Source organism: Monodelphis domestica, chromosome 4 (assembly GCF_027887165.1).
Source record: "Monodelphis domestica isolate mMonDom1 chromosome 4, mMonDom1.pri, whole genome shotgun sequence".
Classification (NCBI taxonomy): domain Eukaryota; kingdom Metazoa; phylum Chordata; class Mammalia; order Didelphimorphia; family Didelphidae; genus Monodelphis; species Monodelphis domestica.
This window is the reverse complement of record NC_077230.1, coordinates 442,858,564-442,883,945: the sequence shown is the minus strand read 5'-3', so window position 1 is coordinate 442,883,945 and position 25,382 is coordinate 442,858,564. Positions and strand designations below refer to the sequence as shown.

Sequence of the window (25,382 nt, the reverse complement as noted above, 5' to 3'; positions counted from 1 at the left end):
ATTCAGCTAAGTGAAAACTCTATAACCAGGTTAATTTTTCCTCAAGAGAGATCCATCTATATCACTTCTCTCTCTCTCTCTCTCTCTCTCTCTCTCTCTCTCTCTCTCTCTCTCTCTCTCTCTCTCTCTCTCTCTCTTATCTCTTACCTTCTCATTTTTATTAATGGATACTTAAATTCTGGCTGGGTCCCTATTTGAATTGTAACATAAGCCTAGAGATGGTAAGTCCTGGGTTCAAATCTAGCATGGGACACTTCCTAGCTATATGACTTTGGACCAGTCAGTAACTTAATCCAAATTTTAAAGCTCTTACCTTTGTTTTGCCTTAGAGTTGATATCAGTTCAAAGTCAGAAGGTAAGGGGGGGGGGCTGTTTAAAAAGAAAAACTGAAAACTTGGAGATTTTTTTATTGCAAGTTTCTATGATAAAGGCCCCATTTCATAAATATGTAAAATATGGAGTCAACTTCATAGAAACATGAGTCACTCCCTCTTTGACCGAGCAATGCCATTGTTAGGTCTGTCTCCCAAAGAAAGAAAAAGAAAAGGACCTCCACACACAAAAATATTTGTAACGGCTTATTTTGTTGTTGTTGACAAAGAACTGCAAGTGGGGAGGACGTCTATCAACTGGTGAGCAGCCTGTGGAGGCTGTTGTGACGGATACTCTTGTGCTTAAGGAATGAGGTCAGGATGGTTTCAGGAAAGCTGTGAAGTCTCGTGTTCAGATGCAAGTGAAAGTGAGCCTTAGCAGGGGACATTGAACACAGGAACAGTAATGCTGAAGTGATCTGGCACGCAAGACACGGCTACCCTGGTCACGACATTAACCCTGGACTAGTCACACTTGCAGAGAGAACCAGTGGAATCTGAATTAAGATCAAAGTACGAGGCTTTAAAACCGTTCTTCCTGGTGTTTTTAGTCTATATATTCTTTCACAACATGGTGAATACGGATTTATCGTTTGCATGACTGCAAAATCTACATTAAATTGCTCATGTTTTCCAGGAGGAATGAGGGCAAGGAGGAAGGAATTTCCAAAAAAAATTTTAATGTAAACAATTGAATATGTACAAAATTATACAATTAAATGTATTTGGGGAAAAAGTAAGAAAATTTAAAAACTTAACAAATGAACTACATTGAAAATGTTCGTGTGACCCTGGGCAAGTCACTTGACCCCCATTGCCTAGCCCTTACCACTCTTCTGCCTTGGAGCCAATACACAGTTTTGACTCCAAGAGGGAAGGTAAGGGTTTAAAAAAAAAAAGAAAATGTTCACAAAGAGGCTAATTAAGGGAGATGATTTCCTTATCTCTAAGGAGTGAGAGACAGTTGAGATCCTCCTCCATTTAAATAAACTTTCACATTCATGGGGGCAGGTTTGGGTCAGGTGAGGTTAACATTACTGAAGAGAGATTTTTAGTTAACCAAAGTTTTCAGGAGGAATGATTCTAAGATTCGGATAATAACAAAACAAATTTAATTCCCATCATAATTCTGCTGTCTTAAGGAACTATGTTACTGTTCACGAAAACAGCTCAGTTCCAGTTTATCTGGCAATATATGTGTATATGTTTTAAAAATTCATCTATTCTACTTAAATCACCATATTTATTGGCACAAAGTTGGGCAAACTAATTCCTAATATTAGCTTTACTTTCTACTTCATTGCTTATGAATTCCCCCTTTTCATTTTCGATGCTGGTAATTTGGTTTTCTTCTGCTCAATTATGCCATAAATCGAACAATCGAAATGAAATGGAAGGATATTGACAAAAATATGAATTGCCCAGATTGGCAGAAGAGGAAATAGAACGCTTAAAAAAAAGCCCATCTCAGAAAAAGAAATGGACGAAGCCATCAATAAATTCCCAAAGGAAAAAGCTTCAGGGCCATCTGGGTTCCTGAGTGAATTCTACGAAACATTTCCAGAACAATGAATTCTACTGTTATGTCAGCCATGTGGAAGATTAGCTGAAGAAGGACCTCCCCCAAATTGTTTTCATGACACTAATGTGATGTTTGTACCTAACTGAGGAAGAGAATAATCAGAGAAAGAAATATATAGTCTAATCTTTCTAATGAATTTTAATGCAATCATTTAGAACAAAATATTAGGGAGGAGATTACAACAATATATCACAAGAATCATTCAGTATAACTAGTGGGATTTCTGCCAGGGATGCAGTGATAGTTCATTATTAGGAAAACTATCAGCATAGTTGACCACATCAGTAATAAAATGAAGAGAAACTATAGGATTACCTTAATCCTTGCAGAAAACCCTTTTGGCAAAATATATCCATTCATATAAAGAACACCAGAGAACCCTGGAATGATGGAACATTCCTCAGAATGATGGAGAGCATCTAAAGGCACAAGAAGACGTTATCTGTGATGAGGCTGTGCTAGAAACCTTCCCATCCAGATCAGGAGAGAAGCACAGATGCAGGGGATCACCGCTACTATTAAAGATTGCACTAGAAGTGCTGGCTACAGCGATAAGAATAGAAGGAGAAATCTAAGGAATTAGAATAGGTAACGAGGAAACAAAATGATCCCTCTTTGCACATGATGTGATGGTATAGTTAGGGACTGCTCCAGTACCAAGCAAGAACTTATTGAAACAATAACTTTAGCAAAGTTACAAAATAGGAAATAAACCCACATAAACATCATCCCTTCTCTAGGCTACCTGTATATTTCCACAGCAAGAGAGGAGAAAGAAATCTCACTTAAAATAATTGTAGGTAATGTAATGTAGATAATAAATACCTGGGAGTTTGCCTGCTGAGACAAGCCCAAGAACTATGTGATCACAATTGGGAAAGAATTTTCATCTAAATAAAGTCAGACAATTGGAAACCCTTCAATTATTTATGAATATGCTCAGTCCATGTATTAAAAATGATAATTCTACCTAAATGAATTAACCCATTCAGTCCCATCTGAATCAAGCTACCCAGAAATTATTTCATTGAGATGGAAAATAAAATAAAATGGATCTGGGAGAAAAAAGGTCAAGGATGACAAGAGGATAAAAAATAGGAAGGAAGGTGGTTCCGTTACACCAGACCTCAAGCTGCATTATAAAGTGGCAACCGTACAAACAAGCTGGGACTGCTCAAGAAATAGAGTAGTGGATCAATGTAATACATTAACATTCATCATGAAGCAGTAAAGGACCATGGTAACGTAGTGTTTATAAACCCACAGATCTAAGCTTTTGGAAGAAGAATTCATCATTTGACCAAAACTGCTCTACAAATTGGAAAAGAGTTATGGCAGAAACTAGGTACAGACCAACATCTCATGCCATATACCAAGATAAATTCAAAATGATAAATGACCTAGAAGTAAGGGTGTGGGCCAGCTAAGTGTCTCAGTGGATTGAAAGTCAAATCTAGAGATGGAAAGATTTGGGTTCAAATCTAGCCTCAGACACTTCCTAGCTGTGTGACCCTGGACAAGTCATTTAACCACCTTAAACCTATCAGAGTGGATAATGTGACTAAGAGGAAAAATGATAAATTTTAGAGAGGATTTTGTAAAAACTAGGAAATTAATATACTGTTGGTGGAACTGTGAACTCATACATTAATTCTGGAGAGCAAACTGGAATGATGCCCAAAGGGCCATAAAACTATGAATACTCTTTGAGCCAGCAACAGAACTACTAGTTCTGTATCCCAAAGAAATCAAAGATAGGGGAAAAGGACCTACTTGTGCAAACACGTTTATAGCATCTCCTTTTGTAGTGGAAAATACCTGGGAACTGAAGAGTTGTCTGTCAACTGGGGAATGGCTGAATGAGTTGTGGTGTGTGATTGTAATGGAACACTATTGAGCCATTAGAAATGAAGAACATGATGATCCCTAAAAAGCCTGGAAAGATGTAGATGAAGTGATGCAAAGTGAATCGAGCAGGACCAGGAGACTATCGAATACAATAACAGCAATAATGGTGGATGATCAACTGAGAATGACTTAACTATTATCAACAAGGCTAGAATCCAGGACGGCTCCAGGAGACTCATCATGGAAAAGTCTCTCCATCAGCATACAAGGAAGTGACAGAATCTGAATGCAGATTGAAGCATGCCACTCTAGACTTTACTCCTTCCAGAAGTTTTTTTTCTCATGTAGGCAATAGGTCTTCTTTCACAACATAATGAGCATGGAACTATGTATTGGATGTTTACTCATGTTCAGCACATGCCATCCTACTTGCCATCTTGGGGAAGTGGGAGAAAACATGGTTTGCAAAATATCAGAAAATGAATATTAAAATTGTATCAACGTGTAGAATAAATAGATAAAGGAATCAATTTCAGCCAGGAGTCAACTTTTCATTACAGGTGAGTGTATTCATGAGATATTGAAATCTGGTTTTCCCTTTAGGCAAGAGGGAGAAGAGGAGAAGGGACAGTCCTAGAGGTATTGGGGTCTGGGATGGGTGAAGGGAGAATCTTCCCTAAATACCTAAAATAGATGAACTTCTGGAAGGGGCATCTGAGCTGTGGTCTTCCCTGCTAGCTTGTCCCACCAAGGCTGCTGGCTAGAGCTCTGTGGCCAAGAACATCCCAGGATCTTTAGTAATGGGGTGCCAGACTAATTGGTATTTATTCTTCAGAGGAGGAAACTGATATCCACACAAGGAAACTGACTTGTCAAGGCACATAGCTAAGGAAACAGAAGAGCCAGATTCAAATCCCGGTCCTTGGTCTCCAGTTCCAGGCCTCTTTAGGTCACTCTGAAAGTCTATGAAAAGACTAATTGATGGGCCACACTGTGTATAGATTTGGGGGATGCTGCATTTGGATGTAACCCCAGCCTGTGAGGAGGGAACCTGGGCCAAGGCAAGCAGAGCAGGGGCTGCCAGAAACGGTCCTGGATTTAGCAGAGCTTGCCCACTCGTCTGAGGCTACAGCATTTGAGTGTAAGTTCTGGGACCTTTATGCTGTGCAGGTACTTGGTGGTCTGGGGGGCCCAGACAATCCCCCTCCTCCCGTGAGGGCCAGCCTCCCCCTCCCCTCTAGAGGTAAGTAGGCTCTGCCCCCTCTTATACAGCACATTCCCCCTCTACAGTGTAATGGCAGATCTATTGTGGGGAGGACCCAGAAAATTCCCAATTTGTAATCATCGTTGGGCCTTGGGCCCCTCAGTGGATGTTGGGGGACCCAGCATTCCAGGGGACACGTTCTATGCAGAGGAAAGTCCTTTCTTTGCCAGCATCCCACAGTGAAAAGTTCCAGCCCCCTCAAAGATCCTTGTGGATTCTAATACCCTAGAAGGGAAGCCAAGGACTGGGAAATGGACTGGGGAAATGGGCTTAAGTCAAGAAATGGAGCTCCATAGAGGGAATGAGAGACAAGAGAGCCAGAGAAAGATCTAGTGTGGAGTCAGGCAGGGAGACAAGAGTGGCCGAGATCAGCTTGTCCCTGACCTGTTTATTATAGGTTAACACATCATTGGGGGTTTCAGGGTGTCCTCCAGACCAAGGAAGCCCCCAAAGGTTTAACAGAAGAAACAATCCAATTACAGAGATAAAGAAACAGACAGTAAAGCTGGGTGGGAAGGAGGAGGCTCATTTGAAAGTCCTTCCTGACTTGTTAAACTTCTCTCTTCTGGAACCCTGCCCAGAACTCACTCAGAGGGTAAAGGGGAGCCTTTCAGACCCCAAAGATCTTTGCAGCCTCCCTGCCAGGTTCCAGGCTGCAGCTGCAGCTCTTTGAACAATTTGTAGCCCCATAATTTTTGACCCCAATTTAGTTTCTCTGATAGAAGAATCCAGGATTAGTCAATTGTGTGAATGACTAATAATATCCCCAGCTACGTCTGGTCCATGAACGCCTGGCTCACCGGCATCAGCTTCTGCATTCATCTCTAACATCCTCCTGATCCCTCATTACTGAACTATGACTGGATGGCTGTTCCCCAGAGTTTAGGCTTTTTCTCTTTTCTGCTTTTCCTCTTGGGGTGACAAGCCGAGGTCCTAATGGCAGGGTGTCTTGGGGATGAGGTAGGACAGGGTCTGCCCTCAGGAAGCAGAGGGAGAACGGATGAAAGAGCAGCTTCTTCCTCTGGTCCCCTGGGCTTGGGCGAAGCTCACTGGAGGACAGCATAGACACTGGGCTCCACTGGGCCAGACTGGGGAGGGGGCTCAGCCCCACACTTGAGGCTCCTGTGGTCCAGCTGGGCGTAGGTCACTTCCTGAGCGGCTTCTCTTTGGAGAGCCTGACAGGAGAAGAGGAAGCAGGAGGAGGTGAGGGGACTGAGGGGGCATTGGGGAAGGAGGGGCAGGGCCCTGAACCCAGCAGCCCTTCCAGCTGTGTGTGACTAAAGGGAAGGTCTCCCCCTCTGATCCCTCCATAAGGAGATCTCTGGGCAAAGTAGGAGAGATCTGAGTGACTCACAGCCTTTTCCTCTTGTCTGGCCTCCTCTGTCTGTCTGTCATGATTCACAGCAGCATCTAGAGAGAAGAGGAGAAGGGATGAGGGGCCAGGAAGATGGTTCTCCCTTGGTAGGTTTTACCCTCTCACACCCCAGACCCTCCTGCTCAGCATTCCCCTCACTCACACATAGTCTCCTCTAGGGTGGTTCCTGCTTGTTCTGATCTGTGGAGGAGGAAGACACAGAAATTTGAGAAGGGGGGTCACTACATGGGGTGGTCTAGGAGGAATGTGGGGTATGTCAGGGCCCCTACCTCCTGGTGGTCTTGATGTCTGTGTCTTTGTCCCCTTTCCCTGTAAGGAGGGGTGAAGTCAGGCTTTAGGGAGCCCAGCTCAGTCCCATCAGATCCTTGGCCCAAGGGAACCCCCCCCCCAATCCCAAGAACTCACCCAGTCTGGGCCGATAACAATGGCAGTGAAGGCAAAGGAGGGAGAGGAGGAGGAAGGTCAGGATGAGGAAGGCTGAGATGCCCACCAGGATGCCTACTTGGAGGCAGGAGAGACCTGAGGAAGCCAAGGAGGAAGACCAAGATTGGGGAGACAGAATAATACTGATGTTTGTGGATGCCCCTGTCCAAGGGGAAGAGAGACCCAGCCCTGTGGTCTGAGATGCCCCAGGGTGAGGGGAGGAGACCCAGCCCTGTCCTCAGGGATCCCCCAGGCTCCCTCAGTCATTAAGTTCTCCAGACTTCTATGAATCACCCACACTGTGCTAGGTGGCCCAAAGAATACAAAGAGAAAAGAGAATAGCTCCTGCCCTGCAGGGGCTCACATTCTCCTGGAATGCTCTGTTATCCCTTAATAAAATAACATGGTCTTCCCTGTAGAGTGGGATCATTAATAACAGCAGAATGGATGAAAAGTTGTAGATTAGGACAGGCCTCCTGTGGGAGGTGACTGCTAAGCTTAGTCTCAGAGACACCTTTGCATAGTAAGAGGAATAGATGAGGAAGCAGAGCATTCCAGGCAGTTGGCACAGCCTGGGCAAAGACCCAGAGGAGGGAGAGAATTAGAAGGAGCTTCAGGGGATTCCTGGGTAAGCATGGCTGCTGAGTAGACCTGGCTCACTTCCTCTCCTCAGACACAATGACAGAGACGACCTCAAAAGACACCCCCCCCCAAAAAAAACCCAACCATTCTCATAAGAATGGAGGGACCCCACACTAAGGAGCAGCACTGAAGGCAGGTGGAATTTTGGCATTTCAACAATATAAGGGAACAAAAAGCTGAGCTACCCTCCCCACCCACCACTCCACCATACCTATGGAATCAGAGTTAAAGTCAGCACTGGCCAAAATCAACAAGTGAGGGAGGTGCACCCCAGGACTGAACAATGGGCAATCCCAGGTCTAGGGATCTGACTAAGACAGCCAAGGACCTACTCCTGTGAGTAGTAACACCCGAAACCCCTGCAGGCGGGCAAAGGGAACTCGGATCTCGGGTGCCCAGAACCAGCACGCTATAATCAACGAGTGTGAGAAGGGATCCCCTGAAGTGAGCAAGGGGCACCTACAGGTCTTGGGAGTTAACTAAGACCACCAAAGACCTACACCTGAGATCCTTAACACCAGAAACACCAGCAGCCAGGGGAGGGCAGACCCTGGGCTCCATCAGAAAGACAGCGCAGCTACGGAGAACCGAGAATTTGCCTGAGGTTAAAGCCTTGATCATTAGACCCTTACACTGAGAGCAAGCCCTCCTCACTCAGATTTCTGACTGGAAAGGGGAGAAAAAAACATAGAGATGACAAACAATGCTCAGGAACAGCCTCCCAACACCAAGAAAAGCAAGAAGAAGGGGGTGACTTTGGATATATTTTATGGAGGGAAAACACAGAATACAGAGAAAATAGAAGAGGAAACACAAACAAATGCTCCAAAACCTTCCAAAAGAAATGGAAGTTGTCCACAAGCTCTTGAAGAATTTAATTTGGAAGTTATCAAAAATATGGAAGCCTCTGGCAGGAAAAATGGGAAATAATGGAAAAGGAATTCAGCAATCTGAGGGACAAAAAACATGCAATTACAGAAACAGCTTGAAGCCTCAAAAAGCAGGACAGACCAAACTGAAAAGGAAAACCAGTCTTTAAAGGTCAGAATCAGGCAACTGGAAGACAGTTGATCTTGCAAAAGAGCAAGAATTAATAAAGCAAAGTCAAAAGACTAAGGAATTAGAAAATAACAGAAAATATCTCACTGACAAGGTGACAGACCTGGAAAATGGAGGAAGGAGAGACAATCTGAGAATAATTGGTCTACCAGGAAAGCCAAAAATAAACAGAAATCTTGATATCATAATACAAGACATCATCCAAGAAAACTGCCTGGAGATTCTAGAACAAGGGGGGAAAAATAGGCATTGAAAGAGTTCACAGAACACCCTCTACACTAAATCCCTAAAAGACAACTAGGAATGTAATTTCCAAATTCCAAATCTTTCAAGAAAAAGAAAAAATCCTACAAGAAGCCAGAAAAAGACAATTTAGATATAAATGAATCCCAATCAGGGTCACACAAGACCTCGCAATTTCCACACTGAACGACCGTATGGCCTGGAACATGATATTCAGAAAGGCAAGAGAGCTGGGTCTTCAACCAAGAATCAGCTATCCATCAAAATTGACTATATACTTCCAGGGGAAAGTATTGGCATTCAACAAAATAGAAGATTTCCAAGTTTTTGTAAAGAAAAGACAAGAGCTCTATGGAAAGTTTGACATCCAAACACAAAGAGCAAGAGAAAAATGAAAAGGTAAATATGAGGGAAAGGGAAAAGGAGAAAAATGTTATCTTTTTCTTTTATTCAAACTTTCTACTATAAGGATTACATTTATATAAAACTATATATATTAATATGTGGGGAAAATGTAATGTGTAACTCTTAAAAATTGTATGCATCATTAGAGTAGTTAGAAGAATCATGCATAGGGAAAGAATGGGGAATCAAGATGATATGGAGAAAGGGGGGAAAAGACAAAGGGAGGGGGGAATCAATGGTACTATGATATACTTCAAGAAATAGAAAAAAACTAAACAGAATAATCTTTCTCACACAAAGATACACATGGGAAGGGGAGGGGAAGAATTCTCCTATAAGAGGGAAAGGAAGAGAGTGCTAATTGATATTACTTAAACCTTACTCTCAGTGAAATCAACTCTGAGAGGGAAGAACATTTAGATCCATTGAGATCTCCAATTCTATTTTATCCAACAGGGTAAGAGAGAAGGGGAAATTAAGGAGGGGGAGAGGGGTAGGGAGTATAAAAAGGGAAGGAAGGAGAGGGAGGAGGGAAGTTAACAGACCCTAAAAAAACTAAACAAACCCCTCCAAAACCAACCAACAAACAAAAAAGGTACAAAAAGGGAGGGGCTAGAAAGGAAAGCATATCGAGGGAGGGGACTAGGGGGACTTATTTAAATTAAATCACTGGTTTAAAAGGTTATAAATAAAGAAGAGAAGTCAGACTTAGAGGAGGATATCAAAATGCCGGGAAATCCACAAGTGACAATCATAACTTTGAATGTGAATGGGATGAACTCACCCATAAAATGTAGACGAATACCAGAGTGGATTAGAATCCAAAACCCTACCATATGTTGTCTTCAAGAAAAACAAATGAGGTGGGTAGATACTCACAAGGTCAGAATTAAAGGATGGAGTAACCCCTTTTGAGCCTTAACTGATAGAAAGAAGACAGGAGTTGCAATCATGGTATCTGACAAAGCCAAAGCAAAAATAGACCTGATTAATAGGGATAGGGAAGGTAAATATATTTTGTTAAAAGGGAGCATAGACAATGAGGAAATATCACTAATCAAAATGTATGCACCAAATGGTATAGCACCCAAATTTCTAATGGAGAAACTAGGAGAATTGAAGGAGGAAATAGACAGTAAAATCATATTAGTGGGAGATCTGAACCAAGCACTATCAAATTTAGATAAATCAAATCAAAAAATAAATAAGAAAGAGGTAAAAGATGTGAATGAAATCTTAGAAAAATTAGAGTTAATAGATATATGGAGAAAAATAAATAGGGACAAAAAGGAATACACCTTCTTCTCAGCACCACATGGCACATTCACAAAGATTGACCATACGCTAAGTCACAGAAACATGGCATACAAATGCAGAAAAGCCAAAATAATAAATGCAGCCTTTTCAGATCATAAGGCAATAAAAATAATGATCAGTAAGGATACATGGAGAGCCAAATCAAAAATTAATTGGAAATTAAATAATATGATATTCCCAAAATTGGTTAGTTAGAGAACAAATCATAGAAACAATTAATAATTTCATTGAGGAAAATGACAATGGTGAGACATCCTTTCAAACCTTATGGGATGCAGAGAAAGCAGTACTCATAGGAAAATTCATATCCCTGAGTGCATATATTAACAAATTAGGGAGGGGAGAGATCAGTGAATTGGAAATGCAAATAAACAAACTTGAAAGGAAACAAATTAAAAACCCCTAGAAGAAAACGAAACTAGAGATCCTAAAGATTAATGGAGAAATTAATAAAATCAAAAGTGATAGAACTATTGAACTAATAAATAAGACTGGAAGCTGGTACTTCAAAAAAACAAACAAAATAGACAAAGTACTGGTCAATCTAATTTAAAAAAGGAAAGAAGAAAAGCAAATTAACAGCATCATAGATGAAAAGGGGGACCAAACTTCCAATGAAGAGTAAATTAAAGCAATCATTAAAAACTACTATGCCCAATTATATGGCAATACATATGCCAATCTAGGTGATATGGATGAATATTTACAAAAATATAAATTACCTAGACTAAAAGAAGAAGAAATAGAATTCTTAAATAATCCCATATCAGAAAAAGAAATCCAACAGGCCATCAAAGAACTCCCTAAGAAAAAATCCCCAGGGCCTGATGGATTCACCAGTGAATTCTATCAAACATTCACATAACAGCTAATCACAATACTATACAAATTATTTGACATAATAAGCAAAGAGGGAGTTCTACCAAATTCTTTTTATGACACAAACATGGTACTGATTCCAAAGCCAGGCAGGTCAAAAACAGAGAAAGAAAACTATAGACCAATCTCCCTAATGAATATAGATGCAAAAATCTTAAATAGGATACTAGCAAAAAGACTCCAACAAGTGATCAGAAGGGTCATCCACCATGATCACGTAGGATTTATACCAGGAATGCAAACCATCCACATAATTGACAATATCAAAAAGCAAACTAACAAAAATCACATGATTATCTCAATAGATACAGAAAAAGCCTTTGATAAAATACAACACCCATTCCTACTAAAAACACTAGAAAGCATAGGAATAGAAGGGTCTTTCCTAAAAATAATAAACAGTATATATCTAAAACCATCAACTAATATCATCTGCAATGGGGATAATCTAGATGCATTCCCAATAAGATCAGGAGTGAAACAAGGATGCCCATTATCACCTCTGTTATTTGACATTGTACTAGAAACACTAGCAGTAGCAATTAGAGAAGAAAAAGAAATTGAAGGCATTAAAATAAGCAAGGAGATCAAGTTATCTCTCTTTTTGGATGACATGATGGTTTACTTAAAGAATCCTAGAGAATCAACCAAAAAGCTAGTCAAAATAATCAATAACTTTAGCAAAGTTGCAGGATAAAAATAAACCCACATAAATCATCACCATTCCTATACATTTCCAACACATATCAGCAGCAAGAATTAGAAAGAGAAATCCCATTCAAAATCACCTTAGACAAAATAAAATACTTAGGAATCTATCTCCGGAGACAAACAAAGGAACTTTATGAACACAACAACAAAACACTCTCCACAGAACTAAAAGTAGACTTGAGCAATTGGAAAAACATTAACTGCTCATGGATAGGAGGAGCCAATATAATAAAAATGAAGATCCTACCCAAACTTATATATCTATTTAGTGCTATACCCATTGAACTCCCAAAATTTTTTTTTACTGATTTAGAAAAAAACAACAAAGTTCATTTGGAAGAACAAAGGGTAAAGGATATCCAGGGAAATAATGAAAAAAATACAAAGGAAGGGGGCCTTGCAGTCCCAGATCTCAAACTATATTACAAAGCAGCAGTCATCAAAACAATTTGGTACTGGCTAAGAGACAGAAAGCAGGATCAGTGGAATAGACTTGGGGTAAGTGACCTCAGCAAGACAGTTTATGACAAACCCAAAGACCCCAGCTTTTGGGACAATAATCCACTATTTGACAAAAACTGCTGGGAAAACTGGAAGACAGTGTGGGAGAGATTCGGATTAGATCAACATCTCACACCCTACACCAAGATAAACTCAGAATGGGTGAATGACTTGAACATAAAGAAGGAAACTATAAGTAAATTAGGTGAACACAGAATAGTATACTTGTCAGACCTTTGGGAAGGGAATGACTTTAAAACCAAGATGACATAGAAAGAGTCACAAAATGTAAAACAAACAATTTTGATTATATCAAATTAAAAAGTATTTGTACAAACAAAACCAACGAAACCAAAATAAGAAGAGAAGCAAGAAATTGGGAAAGAATTTTCATAAAGAAAACCTCTGACAAAGGTCTAGTTACTCAAATTTACAAAGAGCTAAACCAGTTGTACAAGAAATCAAGCCATTCTGCAATTGATAAATGGGCAAGGGGCATGAACAGGCAATTCTCAGCCAAAGAAATCAAAACTATTAATAAGCACATGAAAAAGTGTTTAAAATATCTGATAATCAGAGAGATGCAAATCAAAACAACTCTGAGGTATCACCACACACCTAGCAGATTGGCTAACATGACAGCTATGCAAAGTAATGAATGCTGGAGGGGATGTGGCAAAGTGGGGACACTAATTCATTGCTGGTGGAGTTGTGAACTGATCCAACCATTCTGGAGGGCAATTTGGAACTATGCCCAAAGGGCGATAAAAGACTGTCTGCCCTTTGACCCAGCCATAGCACTGCTGGGTCTGTACCACAAAAAGATAATGGACAAAAAGACTTGTACAAGAATATTCATAGCTGCACTCTTTGTGGTGGCCCAAAATTGGAAAACGAGGGGATGCCCATCAATTGGGGAATGGCTGAACACATTGTGGTATATGTTGGTGATGGAATACTATTGTGCTCAAAGGAATAATAAAGTGGAGGAATTCCATGGAGACTGGAACAACCTCCAGGAAGTGATGCAGAGTGAGAGGAGCAGAACCAGGAGAACATTATATACAGAGACTGATACACTGTGGTATAATCGAATGTAATGGACTTCTCCATTAGTGTCAATGCAATGTCCCTGAACAACCTGCAGGGATCCAGGAGAAAAAACACTATCCACAAGCAGAGGACAAACTGTGGGAGTAAAAACACCAATGAAAGGCAACTGCTTGACTACAGAGGGGGAGGGGATATGACTGAGGAGAGACTCTAAATGAACACTCTAATGCAAATACCAACAACAGGGAAACGGGTTCGAATCAAGAACACATGTGATACCCAGTGGAATCGCGTGTCAGCTATGGGGGTGGGGGGAGGAAAAGAAAATGATCTTTGTCTTCAATGAATAATGTTTGAAAATGACCAAATAAAATAATGTTTAAAAAAAAAAGGGGAGCTTCAGGAGGAATCGTGAGAAATGAGGAGAGCCTGGATGGGGCAGGCAGACCCTGACTGGACACCCATCCCTTCTGCCTCCCTCCACCCTCTGCTGGGAATCCTCCAGGTTCTCAACTGTAAAGTCTGTCCTCAGATTCAGGGCTTGGAGAAGACCCCAGGGATGAAGGGCAGGATTAGGGGCTCTGCAGGGGGTTCCAGAGAGGCCTGGAGATGGGTGTGAGCCCAGCTGTGCCCAGACTTGCTGGGTGAGGGATGCTGGGTAAGTCCCTCCTCTCTCTGTGCCTAACTTTCCCATCTGTCAAATGGGCCTGAGCTCAGGACCTCTCCTGGCCTAGTTCTGAGACTTGATGCTCCTGTGATTCCTGTGACCCCCTCTGAGCTCTGGGGGATGCTGGGAACAGGCAGGGACCCTGGGAGGAGAATGGAGGAGCTACTGTGGCAGGGAGGGACCCTCTGAATCCTCCTCAGGGCTCCTTCTCCTGGCTGGCTGCAGGGCCCTGAGGTCCCCCCTGCCTTGGGGCCAGAGCCCTGAGACTGCTGGATCAGTGGGAGGCTGTGCTGGGCAGAGGAGGGAGGAGGGGGAGGAGGGCCCTCGGGTGCTTCCAGCTTAGGGGAATTGGGGTGCCTGAGAGACCCCCTTCCCTCTATACTGGGGAAACCAAGAGGAGCAGACCCCCAACCCCCTAGTCTCATCTATGGCTGTGTGGGTGAGGAGAGGCAGGGCCCAGAGGCTCCTGGGGAAGGGGGGGTGAAGGGAGAAGGGAGGGGGCGGCTCTGCCCCTCTCTGCCTCCTTCCTTTCCCCTCCCTGACCAGCCCTGAACTTCCTTCTTCCCCAACCTGGTCTTTCTTCTGTCCCTTCCCTCCAGCCCTCCCCTTGCCCTGAGAAACTGGGGCTGAGCCCAGCCTAGACAGAAGATGGACAGCAATGGGGGAAAAGATAGAGAGAGACCCCCACCCTGTCCTCAGAGGCAGCAGATACTCACTGCGTGGGGGGGACGTCATGGTTGGGGGAGTCACAGAGCTTTGGGGGAGGTGAGGATCCTTTGAGGTGCCTGGAACAGGGAGAGGAGGAAGAGGGGCCTGGGGGTGTTTAACACGCCTCCCCCCCCCTCCGTTTCCTCCATCCCCCACCTCAGGCCTGCTCTGCCCTCCTCTTGTCCCCTCTGCCCTCCTCAAACCCCTTCCTGGGACTGAATAGACAACTGTCTGTATGCAGGACCCACAAGACTGGATGGGCTGCTGATGGGGGTGTCTAGAGGGGTCTTGAGGAGAGGCCTCACTGTCTACACTCTCTGAGGATGCCCCAGTGCCCTCCCTCTGAGCCTCCTCTTCCCCAGCCCTCCTGGCCTCTGGGGTCCCTGGACAGGCCTGAGCAGGCAGGGAGGAGCCTGGGAGAGCTGGGGGGGATGGGAGGGGCTGGGCGGGGCTGGGGCTGCCTCACCGGAGACCCGGAGCAGCAGGGGGGCGCTGGGGGAGGACCACTGAGAGGGGGAAGAACTATAAAAGCCGAAGCATCGGTAAGTGCCTTCCTGGGTCTGAGTCACAGCAGGGAAGAGGAAGTCAGCCTGACGCCCCCATCCATGGCTCCAGGTCCTGCCGCAGCTGATCTCTTCTCCCTCCTTGCACAGGACACACCAGTCATACCATTGCTCTGACCGACACTGCAGGGTCACGTTCTGTCCTGGGGCCACCTCAGACCTGGGCTCGGCTGCCAGGGAGGGCGGGGCATAGAGGCCTGGGGGGGAGGGGAGACCCTGGAGTTAGAGCTGGAGCAGCCCTGGGGCAGGGAGGAAGACCTTGGACAGCTCTGGGGCCAGGAATGGGGGGGGGATGGTAAGGAGGGGGAGGGAGCCTGCATGATCCCCTGGAACAGGCTGAGAAGGGAAGGAAGAGGCTCAGCTGTGCCTCCTGATCCCCATCAACACTCTGGCCTGACCTGGGCGGGGAGAGGATCCTGGGCAGCAGCAGCTCCACCCTCTGCTCTCTCCTGGCTCTGGGAGATGCCCCACTAGCCCTGGCCTATCCCCAGGGAGCCCCCAGCTCTGACTGGTCTCCTGAAGCCCAAGCTGAGCCTCTCCTGCCTCCTGTCTGACCCCAAGGTGGGAGCTGAGTGAGGAAGCTCATGTGGCAGTGGAGAGAGCCCTGGGTCTGGAGGCAGGAAGGCCTGAGTTCAGATCCTGGGTACATCACTTCCTCTCTGTCTCAGTTTCCTCATCTGTAAAATGGGGATCACACTGGCCCTGACCTGGCAGAGCTGTTGTGAAGATCCAATGAGACAACAAGGATAATGTGTTTAGCACTTTGAAGGTGTCATAGACATGCTGGTTCCTCCCCTCTTCTGCCAACCCCAGAGGGAGAGCTGAGGCAGACACAAGGGAGAAGCCAGGAAGGGCAGAGCCAGAGGGACACTCGGGGCCAGGCTGGGCTGGGGAGGAACCCAGAGCTGTGGAGACCCTGAGCCAGCCCTGCCTGGGGGGAGGATGTGCCTTACCTGTCACCACCAGCTCCAGGGGGTCACTGCGCTCTGACCACCTGTAGGATGAATGTCTGTAGAGGCACTGGTAGGTCCCTGCATCATGTGGTGTCACCCATGGGAGGGAAAACTCGCCCTCATTTCCACCTCTTCTCATAGTTTCAAGTCTTCCTTTTTTCAACAGATACCACTCTTCAGCCTCCCATGATCCCCTGCACCTGAGGGTCACAGCTCCCCCATGGGGCACCATAGAGCCATTCTCTGCCCTGAGGGAGGGTTTGGGGAGTCCATCTGGAAGGGAAGGAGAGCTGTTAGGTCCAGGGGATCCCCATTCTGTAGGAGCCCCGCCCCCACCCCGGGTCCCCTCTATAGACTGTCAGCCCAGCCCAGACCTCCCCCAGCTCCCTCTCCTGGGTCAGTTGTGTCCTCTGGGAGGGGCATTGTGGGAGGAAGGACTCACCTGCTGCCTGGGTCCTTGTCCCCTTGCACAGACACAGCCCTGGCAGAGAAGACCCTGATTACTCTCGGCTCCTCCAGCATTCCCACAGGAAGGACAGAGACAGCTCAGGGCCAGGGCTTAGGGCTACTGTGAGGGAAGAAGGCTGGAGCCCAGGAGACCCCTCTAAGAGTCGCACCTTCTGTGCTCCCAACCCCACCCTTGCTGTGTGACCTTAGACTTGTCACTCCTCTTCTCAGGAGGAAAGTTTCCTCCTCAGCACAGTGGAGGTGGGGGGGGGGGGGCAGGTAGGACTTGATGGTGGCTAAAGTCCCCTCTAGGGTTGGGGCTGCTGAGGACTCACCGAGGCACAGCAGGACTGAGAGGGCAGGAGTCATGGTGCTCCCAGAGGTTGCTGGGAGAAGGGACCGAGGCTGAGCTGGGGCTGGTCTGAGGCACAGAATGACACCAGGGCCAGCTCTGCACTGTGTCCCCACCCGGAGCCTCTCTGACCAGCTTCTCTTCTCCTTCCTCTCTGTGGGTCCTACTTGATGATGCCATGCAGTGGGGAGGGTGTGGGGGAGGGAGCAAGCTGTGGGGGAGGAGGTTGGAGAGTCCTCTGGGTCAGAATGGTGGAGCACTTCCTGCTTTTTCCTGATTCAGACCCCACTGCCAGGGACAGATAACCTGGTCAGCTTCAGGAAGTGCCTTTTAACTTCCCCAAAGTGTCTCCCAGAGCTCTGGATGGAGCTCCTTAAAAGTCTTTTTTTACCCCCACGTTTTCCAGGCTCTTAACAAAGCTGCAGCCTTCATAGCCATCTTCTCTCTGTCTCCTTGTTATGGGCTGGAAGGATATCCTTGGGATTCGGGAAGGATGCCTTTTGCAAGCATGCAAGACTCCAAAACTTAGCTTAAAAGCAAAAAAAGAGATTTATTAATTTATAAAGTAATGTTGAGAGTGGCCAGGAGGATAGCCAGGTGGGACAGCAAGATGGGGAGCAATTCCTTGGGAGGGCAGCATGGATGGGAAGGCTGTTTCACCTAGAGACATCAGTTCTGAGGTTCTTATGCCTTTTTACAACAGATTCTATGCCATGGTGGGGACATGAATTAGAGTGATAAGCCCTCAGGCATGAGGTGGGGTGAGGTGGTCAGCTGACTGGGGTTTCCCTGGAGGCATGAAGACTCCTTAACAAACAGATATCTGAGATGTAGCCTGATAGGATCCCGATGTAGCCTGGAGGTGCATCTCTCTGTCCATAATAGGTTGCCTGAGTTTCTGGTGGATCAATGCCCATGTCAATCCCTTCCCCCTCCTGAATTGTAGACCCAGTTCATCCCATATGCCAGCCCTGCCTCAAGAAGGTAAATAAAAGGCTGTGGGTTTGTTTGTTTTTTCACTCTCTACTTTCTGGAGGAGGCAGGTGGGAGAGACAGAGGATCCTACAGGATGAGCTAAAACATGGTCAGAGATAGAGTAAGGAAGAGACTTTAAATCTATGTCTATGTACCTTTTCTATTTCAAGCGATTATTAATAAATTTATAGAAATTGAGAACTTGAGAATATTTTAATCTAATGGAATGGCAACCACTATTGGAAAAAAGAATTCTTAATTTTCTTCTGAGAAAGGATTTGAGTCTAGATTAGGGTGACTTTAGCAGAGGTGCTCCTGTTTGCTCCATTTGTTTTCATATGCTGGATACACCTTGGCTAGGACAGAAAAACTCCCTACACAGGGTTTTCCACTGTAAAAATAGACTCGAATCCCAGGATCCTTTGCTCAACTTCCCCAGAATGCTTTGTAATCACACTGAATTCTCACCTGGGCGAGAACACAAATGATTATTTAAAGGAGTTCTCTGCATACTGAGGGGTCTTTTGGACTTCTGTTTGTCTCTTTCATAATGTGAGGTTATCTTGTGTAATGGTGAAAATATCACCTTTAAAGGTTGTTATAATATTAATTTATGGCCACCAAGGAATTTACTTATGAAATTCCTAAAAATGAAACACTCAAGTCAGATCGGAGTTTGTGGTGGTTTAATCACAATGGGAGTAAGAAAGGGAGAGGGAGAGAAGGAGAGAGGAGAAAAGGGAAAGGGGTCACTCAACCTCTGGACAAGGCAGAGGGAGGTTAGGCCCAAAGGGACCAAGGTAGAGAAGAAGAATCAGCCCTTGACTCACATGATCGCTCTCCAGGGAAGCTGTCTGGGGGCCTCCTCCCTGCTCAAGCTCCTGGCAGGAACCACCGTCTCCCTCTGTCCCCAGGAAGTGCGGGAATTCCAGAGGCTGTTCCCTACCTCACTTCCTGTGCCCCACGAGTCCCAATGGTGGCTCTAGCTTGACCTAGGAAGGCCCAGAGGGCTGTCCTTTTTTTGCACATGTCTGTTGAGGGCCACATTCTCAAAGAATTAAATCTTGAGCTTTGCTGCAGCCCTTCCTAATCTCTACCTGAGTAGGGAGGATACTGCAGTTTCCAAGACCTGACTCTGTTACTCCAAGTATCTTCATTGTCATTGATCAGGAAATAGCTAAATCCCATCCTCCAAAGACTGGTCTGAACAGGGTGGAGTAGTTTGAAATTCACACTTGTCTAGGCCTCTGGCCTAGGCACATGTTTTCCTTATTCTGTATTTTCTTTAATGCTTAACCTTTAATAAACCTCTAAAAAATAGGATACTCCTCGCAGAGAGAAACTAATTCTGACCTGCCTCAGTTTCCCCTAAATTTGAATCTTTACAGTTTTGGCTTACCACTTTGGGAAAACGAAATACTCTCAATATTCTGATTCCTTTCTCTGATCTTTAGTTCAGCCTTTAATAGCTACTGCCTAGAAAAAAACAATTTTTTTAAGCAATGGTTCTCCAAGATGCTTTTTTAGAAACCATCTTGATCAGCTGCTGCCGGCCATCCTCCTCTGACTTTCTTGATTCAATATTGATCACCCGGTCCCGGCCCTGCCCACACCAGGTACCCGCTCAGGCTCCCAGCCCTGCTTTCGTGCTTTCCTGCCTGCCTCCCCTGATCCAGACCTGTTGGGTTTGCCTCCCACCTGGGCCCTGGCTGCTAAGTTCTGCCTGCCTGTTTTTCCTGCTGCTGCTCCTGACCTCTCTCTCGCTCAGCAGGTCCCTGTTTAACCCAGATCTCGACCACCTGGTGACCTGCCTGCCCAACCAACCCAGATCCTTGGAGTAGATTGCTCAGGACTCATTTCTTTCTTTCTTTCTTTCTTTTTAAATAGAAACATGAAAAAAAATCACTTTATTAGGGAACTAACAAACAAATTTAATATAGAAATAGCAAATTTGTTTTGGAAATGACAGAAGTGAAAATCTTGAAAACAGGTGTTTCTTTTGGCCAACTTTTTGCCACTTGGCCCTGCTTTCTTAACTCTAAAAGTGTTTTTCTATCTCCCAACACTTCATTCAATCTATGATCTCATGCAGAAGTTGCTCCCTTCTTTGGAACTGACAGTAACCCATCTCTGCTATCCCTTCCTATGATTTTCCTTTCCATTCTCCATAGAGATTCTCCATATGGCTACCAGGTTGTTAGAAGCATTTCTCAGATGTTTTACATTTCCTGTGCACCAGTCTATCACTTGCTCTTTCTGTTACTCCCTGAGGCTTACCCCATAACTGGTCCCTCCATAGTTTTCTCTTTTAAACCAGTTTTTATACTTAGGTGAATATAGGCATACTTTTTTTTTTTTACCTAGTAGTACCCATTTACCTTTGGGTTTACTGGGAAGTTTTAATTTTTCAGAGATCTTGGCATTTCAAGATTTTGACGACATAAGATTTCTGGGAGAACATTTGTGTTAAAAAGATGCTCATATTTTATATTTCAGGGAGGGGAAGATAACACAAAATGAAAAAAAAATCATAGCTAATATCATCTTGCTATCCCCAATATGGTCCACAGAACATCACAAACTCTTAAACTATATATTTGCTCTCACCTCTTTATGCTTTTTATCTTTTATTACAAGAAATAAAATATTCTTCTATTTATATTTAAAGGTTAAGCTTATGTATGACTTGGAAATATATCCCCAAAGGGTACAATCAAGTATTCCATTTTGGTTTTTCTTTTAATGAAGAGATGCTTAAATATAATCGACATCAAATTCAAAAGTTTTATCTTCAAAAATGTCCTGAGGTGCAAAAAGGCAACGGAACATAGTGCATTCCTTCAGCACGGATCTATTCCCATTCAAACACAATGAACTCCAGACCTGCTCAGAGGGAATGCCTTATCCTCACCTCTTCACTACACCAGCACACGGATACCAAAGAGCCATCAGAAACCAGCCCAAGTTTAGTTCTCTGTTTGCTAATGCAAAATTGTTCCCTGTGACCCATCTTGATATCAGCGTTTTGAAGTCAGGGCCCATTTTGGTGGGTCAAATCCAGCCAGAAAAAGCAAATGTCTGTTTTTTCCGGGGTGGCCCCGGGACCACTGAGGGATTTCTGCGCCCGTTGTGCAAATCTGAATCAGGTCAGACACAGTATAATCAATGACTGGCTTGGTAAGGTCTTCCCTAAAGACCTGCCGCCGTGGCTTTTCTGCCTCAGGACGGCAGGCACCTCCACCCCGTAGCACTGCCGCGGCTCTGTGCGGGGCTGGGTAGGAAGGCACGACCCTCCATGGTAGCTGTCCCGCAGCAGTGCCCAGGCTGCCCGGGAGACGGGCGTCCTCTCCCAGCTGTGGTGGTTCATGCAGTTCTTTAGAGAAATAAGGCAGTGGAGCAGGGATTTGTGGGGGGCTGGAAGGTGACACGGGAACGCAAACCTCTCCGCACGAGCCATTCGCACTGAACGATGCTGTCTCTCGGCTCCCAGGACCAGGAGTCCAGCTCCAAAGGTTCACTCTTGGGGTTTAGGTACCTGCGGGAGACCTTGATGACGGCTCTAGTCCGGAGGTGTTGCTCCTCCGCCTTCCCGGCCAAGTAAATGGCAGACACAGCGATGAGGTAAGGCTCATATGCACCTAATTTGGTCTCGCAAACAAATTTCTGGTAAATGGTGCAGGCTGTGGCAATTGGAATGGACTGCATTCCCGGCTTGACACCGCCTCCATGATGAGCCGGGCCACTTTAAAGTGGACTTTGGCCTCGGGGCGAGGGGCCCCTCTTCCTTCACTTCTTCCCCCTGGGCACGGCTCTCACTCTGCCTGGGCTCCGTGGCTAACACTGCGGCCGCCAAGGTAGTCCTGGTCCCTCGGTCCCCTGAAATAGATACTGCTGATAGGCAAACACGTTGGACTGAGAATCATTTAGGCTGAGAGCAGACCGGAACTCTATTTGGAAAACTCTGTAGCGCACTTGTTTTGCCTTTTCAGCAGCATCTGTTGAATAGGTTGGCTTGAAGCGGGAGAGGGAGCAGCGTTTCTCTTCCAAGTGGATGGGAGAGGGGTCATGCGTGGGAGGGGCCGAGGAAGTCCTGGTAATTATTCCACGGGGGTAGTCGGGCTGTAGAAGGGGGTCTGCTCAGGTGCTGCCCTGGGCGTTCCCTCCCTGCCCCGCCCCGCCCCCAGCAGTGGCAGGTGGTAACGGGATCCCCCACAGATATTCACCCTGCGGTGTGCAAAGCCCCGGAACGTCCTCAGGGCCGGATTAGCCCACCCCCTTGGGATATCCGTGGTCTAGGAGAGGAGAAGGAAGGGCCAGAGCTGGTCTCAGTCAGGGAAGCCTTTCGGGGGCCTCACAGCGATGCTATTCTGATTCGGTGTGGTTGTGCCTCCGGGCGTGGCCCAGGGCCGTCCACAGCTGTTGCTGGTAGGCTCTTGTCCTGAGCTAGGGAGCTGGGAGCTGGAGAGGGCAGTGCCCATGAAGCGGGCAGCCGGCGTAGCCTGGCCCAGTGGGGCACGCGGGCTGCAGGAGCCGGGCCTGTGGCTTGTGGAGGTGGAGTCCTCAGGACTCATTTCTACCAGCTGGTAACAAAACTGGGGTATTGGCTCCATGTGGGCAGCCTGGGCTCCACCTGGACTGGGGCAGGAGGAGGTCTCAGAGGAGGGGAGAGAGGAAAAAAAGGGACAGGAGAAGATTTATTCAAGCAGGAACTTAAAAGCAATGGCTATTTTACAAGGATGTCTTTTAATTGCATTGATCCTTTTATTGACTTCACCTGCATGTCAGGGAGAAGACTCAGCTAACTGTGGGGAGGCAAAGGGGTGGCTCAACGAACTGAGAGCCAGACCTAAAGACATGCTGTCCTGGATTAAAATCTGGCCTCAGATACTTCCCAGCTGTGGGGCCCTGGATGGGTCCCTTAACCCCCATTGCCTAGCCCTTACCACTCTGCCTTTGGATAATAGACATTTAAATGGATAATTAAAAATTTAAAAAAACCCCAAGGAACGTTAAAGACTGGAGGTTATATATTTTAAGGCATTTCAGACTCCAATAGTTTATAAAAAAAAAAAAAAACTCTGTATTTCTATTACATTTTTTGTTCAAGGTTTAACTTTTTTATTTTAAATTCATATGTTACTGGATTCAATATTATTCTGTTATACTGTTCATTTCAATGTACTGACTTAACTACTGTTAAATTCTGTTGCTTTTGCCCTATAATCATATATTGAAAAAAATATCATTGTAATAATTAAGCCCATATATGAAAAACAGCTTTTTTCTATTTTTGCCTTTGTAAATTGTCACATAGAGGATAGATGGACTTCAGAACTAGTTGCAATTGCTATAACAACCTTTGCAAAATTTAATATCCTAAATATCTCAAATGATTTTAAGGGTTTTTTAAATATGGTTTTTGTAACTTTTTTTAAGAATCTCTGGTCATTTTTGCCTGCCCCTACCACGAGGTGTAAGGCCAATTCTAGCTGAAGTGAAATACAATTATAACCCCCAACCTTCGCGCATTTCTAAATATGTGAATGGAAGTTGGGGCCGTTAATCTCAGGGCATTTGTACCCCTAAAAAAGCCTCCATAAAAGGAGCATCTCTCATTTATACTCTTCAGCTCACTACTTAACTTCCTCCAGAATGATATATAGATTTCTTGATTATATTGCTAATCCAACATGAGTTTTACTTTGTTTAAAAATATGTTTAAATTACCAAGGTTGAAAGATTGCTATGTTTGTAAAAAAAATTGTGAAAAATATCCATCCATTCAGAGGTTTTTAAAAAATGCCATACAACAACTTATGTGAAATATGATAGTGTGTTTGTTTGCTATTGTAATTAATTGGGCTATTGAGAATTTTGGGGATATTGATATCTACATATTTGTACTACTGGTCAATTCATTTGTCATACTCACAGTAGAGGCTGGCCAGACATAAAGAGGAAATGGATCTCATTTTTGGTGAGAAAGCCTTGCATTTTATATTTTCTTAGCTGACACAGAGGGTCAATAATTATAAGTTATATTTTTGAATTTTTAAAAAACTTTTATTATTATATTTTTTCTTGCATATGCAATATAGTATTTGTTTTTTCTCTCCTTTTTTTATATTTGAAGCACATGTCACCAGCATTAAGATTTTCTTTAACTTTCTGACTTTTCAGTACTATAAGTTTAAGATACATTTCCTAATGCATACCCAAAAAGCTTGTGACTATAAAAATGATGCCACTAATTATTTAAAAAAATTATGGGACTTTGCTTAATAATTCTGTCTGATTGCTGGACAAGACATACACACAACAGCCATTGCTCAGGGCCAAAGAAAAGCCAATCCAGGATGGATTGATGCACTTCCAGGCCAATACAAAGGTCTTGAACCTAGTGTGAAGACTCGAGGTTACTGTGTTTAACATGTTGTTATGACATAGGCTTTCCTCGTGTCCACACTCACTCTGAAGATACTCACAGACGAGTATCCCCGAAACCTGGGCTCCTATAATCTGGTCCCCTTTTCTGCCTCTCAGAGTGTGGTACCTTTCTGTAGTCCTGACTACTGACTGGGTAAATGCATCATTGCTTTGATCATTTTAATTGGGCCCTGATTCAAGGACCTGTTATAGATTTATGTTTCTTTTTACTTGGAATTTTTACACATAAGACTTTGATAGTCTATATTTTCATCTAGAAATTTTTCTTTTCTTTGGGATTTTTCTGATATCTTTTTAATTTGTCTCACCAATTGATTCCTATACCTCAAACCTCAGGCATGCATCCCTACGTGATCCTGTATTTGTCAATCACCCTGTTAATGGGGGAATGTAAAAAAATATCATTATTTAAATTGCAAAGTTTAAATTCCTTTTAGAAGAATTTTAGGTAAAGAAAGATGCTATTTCCCTGAATCCAGAAACTGAACTACTGGAGAAGCCACCATGAAGAAGCCTCAGGACCACAAGCTGCACAAAAATGAACTTTGGGTGTAGTTGACTGAACATTTATTTGTATGTATACTTTCATGCCAAAGG

The 25,382-nt window shown here is 44.5% G+C and overlaps 1 protein-coding gene and 1 pseudogene across 1 annotated transcript; both read right to left on the bottom strand.

The window, feature by feature from the left end:
* Positions 1-1,039: 1,039 nt before the first annotated feature.
* On the bottom strand, positions 1,040-17,380 carry LOC103103350 (leukocyte immunoglobulin-like receptor subfamily B member 1). Its single transcript, XM_056826293.1, has 11 exons — positions 17,347-17,380; positions 16,765-16,837; positions 16,565-16,605; positions 16,319-16,411; positions 15,515-15,808; positions 15,057-15,125; positions 6,846-6,959; positions 6,710-6,749; positions 6,583-6,620; positions 6,420-6,475; positions 1,040-6,240 (listed from the first exon to the last, which is right to left on the bottom strand). Exons 1-11 carry the CDS (start codon positions 17,378-17,380, stop codon positions 6,112-6,114), a joined length of 981 nt encoding a protein of 326 aa, XP_056682271.1. The 3' UTR covers positions 1,040-6,111.
* A 3,975-nt stretch (positions 17,381-21,355) lies between these two features.
* LOC100028343 (cyclin-Q-like) lies at positions 21,356-22,948 on the bottom strand (annotated as a pseudogene).
* Positions 22,949-25,382: the final 2,434 nt, after the last annotated feature.